We start from the raw sequence: 16560 nt of genomic DNA on the forward strand, positions 1-16560 counted from the left end.
ACTATTACTTTTACTTCTGAAACAAGCTCCCGTTAACGTGTCAAGAGCTAGAGGAAAGTTTGTCTGGTCAGGTAACATGTTGCTGTCAGGGACCAAGTCAAGGTGAAAAACACATGGCACGTTTCGGGACCGGTATAGGATCTTTGATAACACGCATTATTTCAACATTCATTCAGTATACTACCATACGGTGGGCTTTGTAAGATGTGAATTTCATGGCACAATCACGTGGCCGCTGCTCTGTACTTGAATGTTATACGTAAGCGTGCGTTAAAGACTAATTCAACTCGTTTCTATTGGTCATGTCAGGTAGCACGTAAAATATATACCATGGATAGTACACAATAGTTAAGCAGTGTACCGAGCATCAGATGTTTATTGGAATAGCAAGCTCGGCGTATTGTGTCGGCCGCTGCATGCTGGACGCCGACGTGTCGTTGTCGTCGTACATGTAGTAGTACTCGACCACTTCCTCGTACCTGCGATACATCAATGAAAATTATCCAAGTAAAGGTCCGTGTACTTCGACAGATCTCTGCACTAGATGCATATAGGCTGTGCTTCGAAACTATAGTGGACGATAGGCTCATGCGCTTTGGATTGATTAACTATGCACGAACAAGGTAAGAACAAAGTTAGGTTAAGTTTACTGGAGTGAATGCTGCAGCATATGTAATTAACGCAGGTGAAGTAATAATTTTCATTACAGTACTGGATGAAGAGGGAGCTTGCGACGACAAACTCTTCCCCTGAAGCTAGATATCTATTAAGGTCGGCTTACAAGTAATATTATCGTTAAACGGAAGATGAAAGTAGACAACAAAAACAATGGAAGGCTGGCGCCACTTTTTGATGTCTCTGCTTTTCATTTCGTTCCTTCTCGTGGTCATATGCGTAACCTCAACTCATCAGAACAATCACTGAGCGTGACTTCAAACAAGTCACTAAGCGCGGTGGGTGCATCGAGAGCACAATTGTTCTAAACGTCAAAACAATGACGCCTGTACAGGCAAATTCACGAAAACATCCGTATTCACTGAAAAATCTGACGGAAAATATGCTAGTAAGAAATAAACTTCACGCAATCGTGCTGCTGAACGTATTTAGGTCAGCTTGGCCGGCTAATAGCAATAGAATTTTCACAAATTTCGCAGGACGTAGTGCTTTGACGTGAGATATAAATACCCTTTTCAGGTATATTCTTCGGTCGCGTAGTAAAATGATCTATGTAGACCACAACAAAATACCTAGGCTTTACAGTCAGAACATATGATCAACCAATTTATTCAGCAGAGCTTGCGATATGATACACTGACGATTATGTACAGATGATGAAGGTGCACAGGTAATATGTGAAGATGACGAGGGGTTGTCGTGCTCACAGCCTTCCCACAATGTTTATAAACGGGCACTGTTTGTTATGTCGAAAAGTCTCCCTTGATATACCATCGAAGCGTGTATTTGGGGAATCACATAGCGCACCCACTCAGGGACGAAATCGTGATTATATGGGGTGTGATCTGTACGAATATACGCGAAGTTGAACATAGGTCACTACCTTAGATGTCTTCGCCCCATCAAACTTATGGCTCATCAATGGTATCATGCCCCCATTTTCTTCAGAGGTATACGTAGTTTCACCCACTACCTTTTTTCCACACCTGCACGAGCACTCTTTCGCGTGTTCCTTTGTACTGCTGCCGCGCTAGTCCGAGAATAAGGAGCGTGCCCAAGCGACTTCCACCACCGGACGATGACTTAACTCCAACGCCACATTCCAGTTTCATTCAATGTAGTAACCTAAGCATCCGCTCAACTTTGTAACAGTTCAGAAAGATCCAGCAAATCGATGCTGTCACAACCGAGCAACTTATGAGAGAAAAACAATTAACGTTCCCTCGACGCTATCGCCCACTCGTTCCATTTACAAGGCAAGGTGAGAAAACAAGGCAACGCCCCCGTCTGCGACCCGTCGGTCGTTGGCGCACGCGGCGCGCGGCTGGACCGAAGTGTGCCGTCGTCAGGGCGGGTGCATACACGCGAATAAAAACGCCTCCAGCGAATCCGAAGACTCGCGATGCCGTCGTACCCGCAAACAGGGCTTTCGCGAGGCAACGATCAAAGCACCTCAAGGCCACAAGCCTGACGCAGTGCCGACGGGCAACCGCAACCGCGAGGCGTCAGAAGACGCTCATTCTAGATAACTCACAGAACAAGAAGGACGCAGACGAAGTGCAAGACAACACGAGCGCCGACTCTCAACTGAAGTTTATTAAAGGAAAGGCGCGAACGTTTGCACAGGTTAGCCCACTACGACAAAGCAACTGCGCATGTCGAAGCGGGTTGACCTGTGTATATATTTGTGCCTTACCTTTAATAAACTTTAGTTGAGAGTCAGCACTCGTGTTGTCGTGCACTTCGTCTGCGTCCTTTTTGCGCTGTGAGTTATCGAAAACGAACCATCACTAACTAGCCCAGATTTCCCTTCTTGTCCGAAGACGAGAGCACGCACACACACGTGGGTTGGAAATTGAACTGAGTTTGCCCTCGGCCACCCCATTCCATCGCTTCTCGTTGTCAAGCCGTCTAACATTGCGAAGTCTATAGCTGTTAGTAGTGATTACAGAATTTGTGATACTGAAATGCACTGGAATCGTCCTACCGGTGCTCTTCTCAAGTCATAACTTTCGAGGCTACGAGCCAAGAGCTGCGAAAATGCATCGTTAAGTCTCCATTTGACTTCTCCGACAATAATCAGAAGGAACGACATGCTTTATCGAGGCGAGGATTGTCTGGACAACACTCTCAGTGACGAACACCCACGTGCATTGCATGTCTTGCGTGACCCAGTGTGCTAACATCTAGCCAGCTTAAGCCTTGAATGACCTGTCTTCTTTAAAAACATCACTGAAATTCTCTTTCCTTGAGTGATCTGGCGCAACACACGAAGCAGCTATTTGCTCGCTCAATTACAAGTCGGCGAAGACCGTAGGCGCTTGTTGGCGAACCACGGAACAAACCGGTAGCTCAGCGGTAAACAAATGCGTTAGCGTGACCTCTCGCTATATGCAAAGACATCCTGATGGCAGCGCAGACACGCACTGCATTGCAGAGCCTCTGCTTGTAAGGAAGGAGGCGGACTCGACTGGATTTCGTCACAACCAGTACGAGTGTGCACCTGTCAGCGGACGTCCTTGGGAATGACCTGGAGGGGCACAGGGCACGTTCGTGTGATCGAGAGACCAATGTTGGCGTAACGCTTACGGCCTCATTAGTAGGAGCGTCTATAGCACGCCACTAGAGGATTGCGACGGTGAGCTTGCGAGTGGAAATTCTCAGAGTCAGCCATTATTGCAGGTTGTGCGTGACTTTTGTCCTATGCTAATTGAGTTGAATCAAAAGCGAATACATCGCGTGCACGTATGACAACAATGTGCCATATGCTACACTTAAACTGCAAATATGAGATAGCTGCAGCTCTTTATAACGACTGTGGCTCTGAAGAACAATTCGGAAAAAAATAACAGCGTGGTTGGTTGACTGGATCGCTAGTTTTTTAAACAACTGTACTCAGTTTGTTTCTTTCAGTTCCTCAAACTCGTCTGTTGTGACTGTGACATCAGGTGTCCCCCAGGGCTCAGTCCGGGGGTTACTTTGTTTTTACTACACATAAATGATTTGCCTAAGTATGTCTCTGCCGAAATCCGCATTTACGCTGACGACTCTGTAATGTATAGTGTTAGTAATACCAATGACGACCACATTTTACTTGATGATTCTTTTGCACAATTTTGTAGATGGTGTCACACTTGGCAAATTAACATAAATTTTGTTAAAACAGCCGCTCTTTCTTTCTGCAAACGCACCTCTGTTTCTTTGTTCGATTACTCTTTCAATGGCTCCCTTCTGAAACGTGTGTCCAATTATAAGTATCTAGGCCTCATATTCACAGCCAACATGTCTTGGTATAAAATACACTTTCAATAAAGCTTTTGAAAAAAAACTGGGCTATCTAAATCGCACATTAAAGGATGCTCCACTCGAAACAAAATTGTTCACTTATAAAGCGCTTATCCATCCCATCGTATAATATGCCAACCCTGTATAGAACCCTCCTAAAGTATCCGAAATCGACGCACTAGAATCGGTTCAAAAGAAAGCCACCCGTTTCATTTCCCGACGTTACGACTGGAACTCCTCACCCTCCTCTCAGCTTGCTACGTTACGTCTACAAACTCTGACCGAGCGACGCAATCTCGAAAGCCTAAATTTGCTACATATTCTGGTCAATGCCTCACGCTACACATCAACGAATATTTGTCTCCCAATAAAGTTAAGCCCACGAGAAATTGCCACAAACTCAATCTGACACCATTCCGTCCACGTTCTAAATTATTTATTATGAAAAAATATTTCAATTCAGCTTCTTTCCGCACACTATAAAAAATGGAACATCTTTCCTGGGTCAGCCAGATCATTGCCTTTAGATGAATTCTTGAATGAATGTATGCAATCGCGCTTTGTTTATTGAGGGCGTTATTTCTGTCTTTTCTCTGTTTTTTATTTTTTTTCTATTCCAGTGTTGCATCGCCTTGCTGTTTGTATTATCGTGTTGAGAAGCCCCACTCCTGTGATAGCCTATTGGGCAGCTGTACTTGCAAATAAATAAATAAATAAATAAATAAATAAATAAATAAATAAACATGAAGTGAATGACGACGAGTGGGGCGAAGCACAGACGCATGGACGAACGGAAGCACAAACGGAAACATGGATGGACGCGCGGAGGGACGCATGTTCGCATGGACGGACTGGTGGACGCTTTGCCCCACTCATCATTATTCACTCTGTGTATACGCTGTGACACCTTTTTAATTGACAGGCAATTCAATGCAACTGGCTACTACGACGACACGGGACATATGACCCACAGTGTAAAGAACTTCGCCCCTAAAAGCGGGTTATGTGAGGTATGATTTTGTGAAAATCACTCCACCATGGGCGCAAATCACTGGTTGGCGATGACAAGGAACAGATAACGCGTTGCGACTGCACATGTGTGTGGTAAAGAAACCTTCACATTTGTCAGTCCATCTCACGCGGCACCGTGCCAGACCAGCAATAATATCTGGGGTTTCACGTGCGAAAACCACGATATGATTATGAGGTAGGTGCGCCCTACTACGAAAAGGGCTCCAGAAATTCTGACCCTCTGGTGTCCCTTATCGAGTACCGTTAAGGGACCGCCGCGTCTGAGATCGTACCCACAACTTTCAGGTCAACAGCCGAACACCCCGACCGCTATATACCACATGGCGGAAGTGTCAACTAAAAAAAGGATAAATATTTTTCGAGAGGCTCGTTTCTTCGTTGGACCAAGCTAAATAAACTCATTAGAAAACTAGACCAGAGAAAGCGTATGCTAACACTAACTGCAGCAACATCCCCCCTCCCCCACCTTACCCTACCCTATTGTTGGTCGCGCTCGAAAGAAAAGCTTGCTGGCTTCAGGATAGTTGCAAAGGGGGAAACATAGCAATGAAGGGCTTCCCATATCAACCTGCCATTGGTGTCCGGCTTTCTGGGGTTGCAAATGGGCAGAAACAGCTCTTGGAATGCCGCATCAGCTGTCCTCGGCCACCATTATCGTCAAAAAACCTGCATGGTCATAACCTCGCACATTAGAAAAATTACGAGATACGTCTGACTGAGTAAAGGTACGGGGCACACTTATTGAGGGCAGCGGGGGGGGGGGGGGGGGTTGCTATTGTTCGCATCGTGCGCACACTCATAGTTGTGGGTTTGGATCCCACTGATCGAAAGGGGTTTTTCTTTTGCCCCAATTTAATTCACTTTACTTCACATCACCCTGCACTGCAGTAAAAGACAACAGTTATTATTTCCTATGCTTTCATTGCCCTTATTGTTTTTTTAGAGTCACCTGATTGTATCTTACCGCGTCAGGTTGCAAAGGGTTTATTCAGTTAAGAACGACACCTAGCTGTTGAGGCAGCACGAACAAAACATGCGCCGTCGTATACTCACTCATCGAGGTTCGCCGATGAGTTGAACGTTCCGTTTTGCGGGACGTCGCCGCTGGTCAGAGTCACTGCCGGCGGCAGTGAAGCGGGTGCAGACCTTGTCGCCGCCGTGGCTTCAACGGTGCTGGGCGTCGTCTGCACGACAAGTGGCAGCCGGGTAGCCGGTGACACGCTGTCGGACGTAGAGTCCCACGTCGAGTCCACGTTGTCCGCCGCAACCGTGGTCGTTGCGGCGGGGGACGAGGCGGGCGGCGTGTGCCGCCCGAACCTCTTGCTCTTGCGGCCCTTCGCAGGACTGCGGCGACGTGCGCCGTGGACGCGAACACTAGGTAGGTGCTCATGCCGCGTGACGTACGCGAGGTCCTGGCCCCTGGTTGAGGACTGTGGTAACGGCGCTTTGAGCAAGGCACCTGCGGTTTGTGAAGCAGCTTTATACAGGCAAAGATTTTGCCACCTTAACCTGACCTAACATAACTTTAAAGCCTAACCTGATCGGACCTAACGTACATTAGAGGAACTCTTTTAGTGATTGACTACTGACAGATCGACAGTAGTGGTATAGTGCATGCATGTGCCAACCATCGATTGACTTGCACAAAGAAGAAATCAAATGCCGGAACAGTGTAGTCTTTCACGCAGACAGTCACGCGTGCCGAACCGGTATGTATCGCGTCTCGCTCGAACATGCTCAGATAAGTTTGTGCACCTATTTCCTTTTCCACCACTGTGCGCCTTTTTCAGCTGTCAGTCGGCGTTTGTGTTGTCTTGGTTTCTCTCTTGTGCACGTGTTTGAACGCCCAGTCTTTTAACATGAATACCTATAACAAATAGCCTCAAGGAAGACACGTGAAATTATTGTACGAACGGAAGTAGAATAAATATATATTTAAGAGACAAGATTAATGCTGCCTTTGAAAGTTCCGACTTGGCAAGTATATAAAGATAAATGAGTGGTGATATAAAATGTCAAGCGTAGCTCAGCGTAACATTTTCACTTGAATTCTGGCCATGGTAAATTTTGATTTTCCAAGTTAGTTTTGCTATTTCTGGAGTCATTATATTCTATTTTTTTTTCTAACTGCACCACCTAGGTACTTTGTTTGGCACGCTCTATAGGTACCGTGGGTTGAACTGGTACACCATTTACCTAATCGTGCTCTTGCAATAAGTTTTCATGAATGTAAGACAAAATTTGCAGTAAACCTCCAAGCACGCATGAAATACGTGGGTCTTATGAGTAGCCAAAGTGCGCCTATGTAGGCACCACTAAGTACATGCATCTGCGGTGTTTCTTATGTGCGTTTTCTTAATGCCGTTATTTTTTTTTGCTTTTCTAATATGTGTCTGCTGCCTTCTTGCTATAATATATCCAAAGCGTCAGGGGTCTTCCAAGCTTTCTCTATGCAAAGTCTTTCTCAACCTTCTCCCTCGTCAAGCATACATATTAAGCTTAACTGCACTTTGAAAACTTGAATAATACCTATTTCAATATAGGAATGCGAAATTGTTTAGTGCCGATTGTTCCGCGTTGGCTCGGATTAAGTCAGGTGTCCATCTCTAACGATATATGGTTTCTGGCAGAAATGCTTCCCTCGAAAGTATGTTAATAAGACTGACATACTGTGGTACATTTTAGCTTGCTAGCTAAAGCTCGGCATTTTAATTCAAAATCCTAAAACAGTTTATATTAATTGTTGAGGCTTAACACCCGAAAACCACCATATGATTATGAGAGACGCCGTGGTGGGGGCTCCAGAAATTTCGACGACCTGGGGTTCTTTAAGAAGCACCTAAATTTAAGCTCACGGGCCTCAAGCATTTTCGCAGCCGAGATTCGATCCCGCAACCTGCAGGTCAGCAGCCGAGTATCTTAGCCACTATTAGACTACTGTAGTGGGTAAAAATAGCTAATAAGCCATTTCAACATTTGATATGCTTTACCAGAGAAAAACCGCAAGTGCTGAGCAGCTTTATGCAACAATACCATGGGCGGAATTCTCAAAGCTCTCCACTTATTAATTCATCAAGCTGTCAAGGTTATCATTGCCGAGGACCACCAAAGCGTTATAAATAGATTAAGAATAAACGCAACAAATTAAACATTTATTCTAACAAATTTGCCCTGATTGTAACTAACGTCATCAAGAAGAGTACTCGGTAACTGACAAGTGAATATAGCGGAAAAGCATAAATGCATAGCGCAGTGAAGTCGTGTGGGAACCTTGGGACGTACAGTGTAAACTTTTATGAAAGGGAACACGGTGACGCGTGGCCTGCGTGCTCCGGTGGCTGCTGGCAGCGCGTTCAAGCGGGAGCGAGAGCAACCACAGTCTCTTTTCGCGTCATCTCGTGGCGAGCGACACAACCATTCGTTGATGACATGAAACCAGCGGCAAGATTGCAACAACACCCTTCCCCTTGAAGGCGATTACGCGAGAGTCAGTGATCGCCTTGAAGGAGGGGGGGGGGGGGGTTGCAATCTTGCCGTTCTTTATCAGCAACGAAAGATTGTTTTGTTCGCCGCGAGATGACGCGAAAAGAGATTGTGGTTGCTCTCGCTCCCGCTTGAACGCGCTGCCAGCAGCCGCCAGAGCACGCAGGCAACGCGTCACCGTGTTCTCTTTCATAAAAGTTTACACTGTACGTGTCCGAATTCGTTGGTAAAAGAAAGTTTTACCACGACCATCACCACCTCGTACAGCTGCCAAAATTTGAACTCGATATTCAGGCAGATTCGCACAAGAGCGCAAACATGCACACAAACACACACGAACATGCACTCGTGTTCAGAGAAAAAAAGAGGAAGGCAGCAACAGACCTTGCCCCTTCTTGGCGACACCGTGACCATGGCCTGCGAAGTTGGCGCTCCTCTCACGCACTACAGCAAGTCAAAATGCATACGACGCACTGATATTAAATAAGTATAATACAAGTGTCATATCAATTAATATGCTACAATTACTCCAATGCCAAGCAGATTATCAGTATATGATGAAGAGCGGCATCACCCATACTAAACCTAGCTCTGCGCATGCCCCATTAACTCAAGGCCGACAATGTATAAGGGGAATGTATACGATATGCACAGCATGTGGCTATGTCGTGCTGTTGTATCGGTGGTGATGTTATCTGCTTAGTGAATCACATTGATAGCTGTAGGTTATCAGAAACTGGAGTTACGCCTCAATGCATGTAGCTGCGTCGGTGCGCGTGCACGGGGGCAACGTTGGACGACTCACTCGTCCTGGATGCGTAGGAATAGGAGAAGGCGCACAGCACCATGCTGGCCATGAGGAGCGCGTAATAGGTCATCGGCATGCCCAGGATACGGCTCCGGCGTACCCTACGTTTAAAAAAGACTACAATGTCAACAACAACAACAACAACAACAACAACAACAACAACAACAACAACAACAACAACAACAACAACAACAACAACAACAACAACAACAACAACGACGACGACGACGACGACGACGACGACGACGACAAAAACAACAACAACAACAACAATGACGACGACGACGACAACGACAACAACAACAACAAAGCCAACAAATTTTCAAGATGGTGCATATTTCGAACTTGTTATGCAACAATCTCTTCATGAAACAGTGACCGGACTAAGGCCTAATTATAATGGACACTCCCCGGCTGCAGGCTTGTACACCGTTCAGGTTTTAAGAGAGTGAAAACAATACGCGCTGTAGCCCATGCACATACAAATGCATGAAGACAAAGGACAAAAGTTTTGAGTATTGCAAATTTAAGGTTGCCGTACTTCGTGCCACACTCAAAATTTGCACACTCACAACTTTCATGAATTCGCCAAAGAAATTCTGCGTACAGTGCGACAATACAGCTTAAATTGGACACATATTCAGTTGGATGACACTATCAGGATCATAAGGGGACAAAGGCGAGAGAGAGGGTGTTAATGAGGGGGTTTCAGCGGTAATGAACAAATACCCTGGTCATACGGTTAGAAACTACGCCATATCTGTATAGTGAATTTTTCTGGCACAGCACAGCACAAATGACTTTAAATTTTAAGCCACTCATTTAGACTTACGCCAGAAAGGTCCGGGTCGAGGAGTCCATTGTGTCCGCCTCCGATCCGCTGGCCACCGATCCCGCGGAGTAGCCCTAGGGCGAAAATTGAGGAAATTCGATACGTTAACCCCCACAAGAGACTTCGCTACGTGATTTTATCGAGTATATTGATGATCTAGTCATCCGACATACAAACTTAAATGAAAAAGCACTTGGAGCGGTCACCTTGAGAAGATCATCCGAAGGCGAGGTGCAAGTGTTATCTCCGGTAGCGATACGTTTGCGGTAATTAAGAAGAAGAAAATCCCTTCCTTCCTCACGTCACTTAGACCAATCGTGATGCCTCGGTGTCGAGATGCTTCACACATGCGTCTTTCGTCCTACTGTCACACCAAGGTAGTAAGTACTAATCGGGTTCATCAAGGTAGTACTAATAATTAACTTGGGTTAATTATTGAACGATTACTGCGCATGGCAAAACTGCGCCTGAACTTTGAAAAAGAATGCGAGACCATAATTCCGTAGCGAATTCTCATCACCGGAATTTAACGACACTCCTATTATTCACTCGTCCTGGATAGCTGACTCTACTGATAACGCGGGCAGAGCGCCGCTTTGACTTGAAGGAGCGAGAAGAGAACGAGAAAAAAAAAAAACTGCTGAGTCTGCGCGGGATGCGTAACACAGTCAGAGCAAACACTGGAAGAGCGGCCTTTCAAAGTCTTTCTTGAACAATATATTTAGATAAATGCCACAAGCACACTTGCAGGGTACCCGCTATGCCATAAATCAAGATTTTTCTGTAGTAGATAGGCATCCACCATGTCATCCTTTGTCATTCCTCGGAGAGGCACGGTACACGCTACGCACTTTCAAAACATTTCGTGCAAGTCCTTCATGCTGTGGCTGACGACGATGAAGAATTATGCCTAGCACTGTTGTAACGGGTCGGAGCAATCGACGACCCACTCGTTACGAAATTCCCATAGCGTGACACCTGGTTGTTCATTTGCAGTTTAAAACGCTTTATTATTCATATTAACGAGATTACTTTCCCGACATCTAACTTGCTTAGAGTCAGTTTGCAATTGTGTGTTTGGTATTAACTTATTTCGTATTTTCTCATTTCGCGCGATATAATATAGTTACGGGCATTGGCGGCGGCGGCGGACCACTCCGGCGCATGCGATCCTTGTTGTGATCTCATAACGGCTTTCGCAGTAAAACCGAATCGGAAGAAGGTATCACTACAAAGCAACAGCCTATAGCAGTGCTTTGTGAGATTACTCATGTGAAGTGGGGCTCACTGTGATGTGCCCTATTTTGTCAGCATCCCCCCCCCCCCCCCGGAATGTTGCATTTCTCCTCATGTTTGCTTAGACCTCGGCTACAAACGTATTAATCTTACTGCGCAGAACTTAGATGACTGCGATGTCTACATTTCGTGCACGGCCAGCGCCAGATAAAACATACGTAATAAATTAAAGAAAAAACAGACGGCGTCCTGTCTTTTGCAATAGTACTGAAAGTTAAGCTGGTTGGTAAGATAACATTATTTAATTTTCAGTAGCGAGTCAGCGCCCGCCCATGCCCCTTCTGCTTTACTCAGTCTTCGTCGTTTTCGCGCTGTACCTAAATATGCCGCCCTGTTTTCTCATTCACTTCTCATTTCCCTTCAAGCTGGGGTGGCACCAGTGAGGGGTATGGGGAGGGGCTGGAAACCTCCCGCCCCCCTAAATTTCCCCCGCCTCCCCCAAAATCAAACATAGTAAAAAAAAGAAACGATGCATACGTTCCCAGTTTCCCTGCCCCCTTGAAAGAACTCACTGTAATGGGTACCCCCCTCCCCCTCAGTAAAACAAAATCCTGGCGCCGACCCTCCTTCAAGCACTGAAAATGCGCGAATATGTAGCAGCTATTCCTTCGTTGTCACGTTCTGCTGAGTGTTGGAATACTGTATACCTTGAGAAGTTGGCGACCGCCGCCGGAGTCGACAGCCAGGGCTTCCTCTTCGCTTCCCGCCATCCCCGAGGAGGCCGAAGTCAGCGAGGGAAGCTGGACACTGTACAGCTGCCTGGATTCGGCAGATCCCACTGAAGACGACGCTGTCTGCAATCACAAAAGCCCAATGCAGGCAAGGTACGAGGCATATTCACAAGAAGAATCTGGAGCAAAACACATGACAAACTATAAACTATTTCTATGACTTAGCAGAGGAGGCGAAGTACAACATTTTGTGCGTCGCACTTCCACTTGCTCATAGTGTTGATCTGCAGGTGCTGCACATCTTTACTGGTGCTGTGTCGTTCTATGGGGTCCATACTTCGGTGGAGCTGCGAGTAAAAATGAAGATGCATCGAAAAACTTGGAGGACGTTTGAGCTTCGCCTTTAAAGGTAGAGCGTCTCATCTCAATTGCTAGAGTTCTGTTCTCAGTGCGTGCCTCAGCCATGTCGTAAGAAACCTAAAGAATGCGTGCGTTACATTGGCCGCTTCGTACTATCCTAAAATGCCTGCTGCAAGTGCAGTTGCAAAGTTTTCACAACGCGATAATTCTTTTTTTTTTAAATTGGCTGTGCCGAAGGTGCTACGTGCTCCTTCACAGCAGCACACCATGTTATGGGCGGGCCGTTATAAACCACCCACTTGTTGCACAGTTCACAAGTTTTCACGCCTGCTGCGATTATACGCTTCTGCCACGCAATACTGCATGCGTTAGGAGACTTCTTCCGTTACGCGGCATTCGTAAAGTGTTGGTTTACGAAGAAGTTTCGTCAAATAGCAAGGCTCTGAGGTAAAACACCTCCTTGCCACGCAGACTGCCTGCAGTCGATCTTCTCTCGAAGCTCATATTTTTCAATTTGTTTTATTTGCTTTATTTATCGATTTTTCGGTCACGGACAGGATTATTCCCGCTCACGACCAGCGACACCATCACCTACACCGGAACTTTTGCGAAACGAGCTCTTCAACGCTATCACTTTAGTACCTCTGCTAGCTACCGTACCTTGGTGCCGTTCTACTGTAATTTACCACATGCTCCAATTCACCGCTGTCTTTTAAGTGTACTCATTCGGGATATGTAATTCGGTGGTAACTTTTCCGGGATAATCTGAACATTATCTCTACCCGAACACCTAAGGCATGCCCTTTTATATAGGCCAACAAACAACAGAGCCACCAAATAGAAAAGTAGGCTAATCGGCTTGACTGTGTGGTTTATGCTAAAGTCGTGTATGGCTCCGAAGTAAAAGACAAACTGGACGCCTAAATAGAGGTTGGGGTCGATTACGTTCAACTAATTAACCGGTACTGACTCACAAATGCGTAACCTGACCATGCGTAACTAACTACGGCGTGTACATGTTCGTGAGTTAATAAATAATTAGGTTAATGAGTGGTTGATGTATTTATTAAAGTTATATATAGGCTACGAAATGAGCCAGCAGAGGAAAAGTGCATTGCTGTTTTACAGCCCGCAATGCAAATATATATTTCCGCCCCGAGCCATCATAACAGTTGTTAAAGGGACGCACAAGTGGCCAGAATGTGGGATTAAATTGTGGCTGAAATGAAACGACCGTGAAATAAAGTCACACGTTGCAGCATTTTTTCGTGTTGTGGGTAGGATTTATATTTTGAAACAGTGTTTTAAATTAACAAAAACTACAAAGACTGGTATGTCGCGCCACCTAGCGGAAGAGCGTTAAGTCTGGACATGGGGCCAATCAATGTTTCAAGCGTAGTCACGTAGTCTGATGCCATCACGTGTGTGATAATCCTGAAAATGAGAGTATGTGAATTGAAATCGCTCTTCGCTCTATTTTGTGCAACTTACGAGGTGAAAAGAGTTGCACGTTGAGAAGCGACGCTGACATTGTGGTAGCCAGTTGGACTCACAGAGTCACGGCGCATGCGCGCATCAGACTACCCCGTTCGACCACCTTCAGCGCTCTCTCTTTGCAGCATGTGTTCTCACTTGTGTTTACGACTTCATATTTTCCGCAGATAGAAAAATTCCGATCACAAATGTTTCACGCGTCTTTCACGTTGTGGTTCCGCGATTATACACCCACCAATAACTTTTCCGTTGCGTTAAAGAAAATGGGCGCCACAAAACTTGGCTGTCGGTCCCTTTACCAATTGACGCAGGTCTGCGTACAAGGAGAAGGCAGGGGTGGCACCCAAACCACAATCACCTAAGGAAATGGGAGGGTAGGTGGAGAGAGGGCGATAGCTTGCCCCGTACTAATAGTTATGATTACTCGAAATACGAATAACGTAGACAAGGACTAAGCAAGACAAGGAAAGGCGCTTGTACCTTGTCTTACTTGATCCTTATCCACGTCACGCACTCGCATTTCAGGTAATTACGAATCGCCAACACGCCCAGCCAGCCATTTTGACCAATCAGATCCTTCGCGCGATCTTCGAAAGATAAGGTTTATGGTGATGCATGTCCTTGCCAATAACGGTTGCTGAAGGCATCGAGCCTGTTGCAACCACGACAGCGCCATTCAGCACGTCAACCGGAAAGAATAGCGCTTGCCTGATGTCTAGCCCAGCCCTGGTGGATCAGCTGTGACTGATCCACAGGGCTGAACGGATGGCTCGTGCCAGTGAGGCCCTAGAATAGGGGCACCAACCTGCCGAACAGACTACGCTCTTTATCCTGTATATTCCTTGCAGGCACTGGAGTTCTAGCCTGTCTGGTTTATGTATATAATAAAGTTTTGTACTACTAGTACTACAACAACAACAACAACAACAACATTAACTACTACTACTACTACTGCTACTACTGCTACTACTACTGCTACTAATACTACCGCTACTGCTACGGCTACTACTACTGCTATTGCTACTGCTACTACTACTGCTACTACTGCTGCTTCTGCTGCTACTACTGCTACTGCTGCTACTACTGCTACTGATACTACTACTGCTACTGCTACTGCTACTACTACTGCTGCTACTACTACTACTGCTACTGCTGCTACTACTACATCTACTGCTGCTGCTACTACTACTACTACTGCTACTACTACTACTTGCCGTCGACATAGATGGCTCCTGCGTCACAGAGGCACCCGACGCTTCCAGGCCCGGCAAGAAGCGAAAGAATTGGGCGCCGAACAGCTCTGGCAGCCGCTCGGGTGAAATCCGGGGACCACGATGCCCGCTAGTCTCGCGGTGTTCAGCGTTGTCTTTCATTCCGTGAGGTATCGCGAAATGTCGGCCTTGAAGAAACGGACCACCCTATAGACCACCTGGCACGTCTCAGCGAGATTTGAATGACGAGCGCCCAGCTGCCGTGGTCGTTGTGGAAAGCCGCGTGGTAACGGGAAGCACGAGCTTGATTGCTTACTTGCTTGCCTCTTTGCATGTGGCTCGTACCCACTGCGGGAGATTGGCCATCTAAACCGGCGGTTACTTGTGTGCGTGCACATCTGGCCATGTTTTTTTGTGTGACTCGATGTAATTGTCTCCTTTAATCCCCTCACCCCTTCACCCAGTGCAGAGTAGCAAACAGGACATGCGTCTGGTTGACCTCCCTGCCTTTCATTTCTTCCCTTGTTCCTCCTCCTCCGATGTGATTGCTTGCAATAAAGTTTCGCAACCAACCGACCCGGTATAATTGCTTTAATACCGCACTACCAATTGTTGTTACTGATGCTCCACCTTTAAAGATGACATGGATTGCCGACTCATAATATTGTTCAGTATTTGTTACGGAAGTTATATTGTAAAACAGAGCATGATAATTAGAAAAGCGTCACAGGCCGCTTGACCGAAAATGATAATAAGAACTGCGCAACTCTACAGTAAAGTTGAACATTAATATATTGTAAGCTCTAACTATATAGCCATGCTATTAATGAAAAAAAAAACGCAGCCTTACCAATTCGCACAAATTGTTAGCCAGGGAAGCTCAAACATGTGATTCCGGTGTTTGTGACTTGGTTAATCCCAACGGTTCATTAAGGTTTATCTCAATTACTGGTTTCTCACAAATTGGCAAAATTTTTTGATCCGTGCATGAAGGTACTCCGACTTCAGTACAACTCGCCTGTTTATCTTGTTGCCTTATGCTACTTGCTACATACCCCCAAAAGTTTGTTTCATTTGGTGCACGGGGTCAAAGCGTAAGCTTTTTCGAATGCTTGTGGCCGATGGCTACGCTGGGGCCGAGACCCGCTACAAATCAACTTCGCTGGACATTATAATAATAAAGTTCTGCTTCTTCTCCTTGGGGTATGTGGGAGGAGCAAAACATGACAAAAAGGCATTGAAATGTCTTAGAGAGTGTTGCATTAAGTGAACCATTTACTTTTAGTAAATATGTATTATAGTTTTATTTTCTTTGGGAGGGTTAGGACGTACAAGAGGGTAATAAATGGAGCTTCATGGGTGAAAAACATGAAAAAAGCACTGACTGCTGTTGCGGACAGGACCCTCTCAATT

The 16560-nt window shown here is 45.9% G+C and overlaps 1 protein-coding gene across 1 annotated transcript; it reads right to left on the reverse strand.

Annotated features, from left to right (window-relative positions):
* Positions 1-348: 348 nt before the first annotated feature.
* Positions 349-12200, reverse strand: LOC142813845 (uncharacterized). Its single transcript, XM_075891806.1, has 6 exons — positions 12059-12200; positions 10116-10189; positions 9281-9384; positions 8860-8919; positions 6046-6451; positions 349-479 (listed from the first exon to the last, which is right to left on the reverse strand). The coding sequence occupies exons 1-6, from the start codon at positions 12119-12121 to the stop codon at positions 368-370; spliced, it is 819 nt and encodes a 272-aa protein (XP_075747921.1). The 5' UTR covers positions 12122-12200; the 3' UTR covers positions 349-367.
* Positions 12201-16560: the final 4360 nt, after the last annotated feature.

The sequence above is a fragment of the Rhipicephalus microplus genome, chromosome 4 (genome assembly GCF_043290135.1).
Source record: "Rhipicephalus microplus isolate Deutch F79 chromosome 4, USDA_Rmic, whole genome shotgun sequence".
Classification (NCBI taxonomy): domain Eukaryota; kingdom Metazoa; phylum Arthropoda; class Arachnida; order Ixodida; family Ixodidae; genus Rhipicephalus; species Rhipicephalus microplus.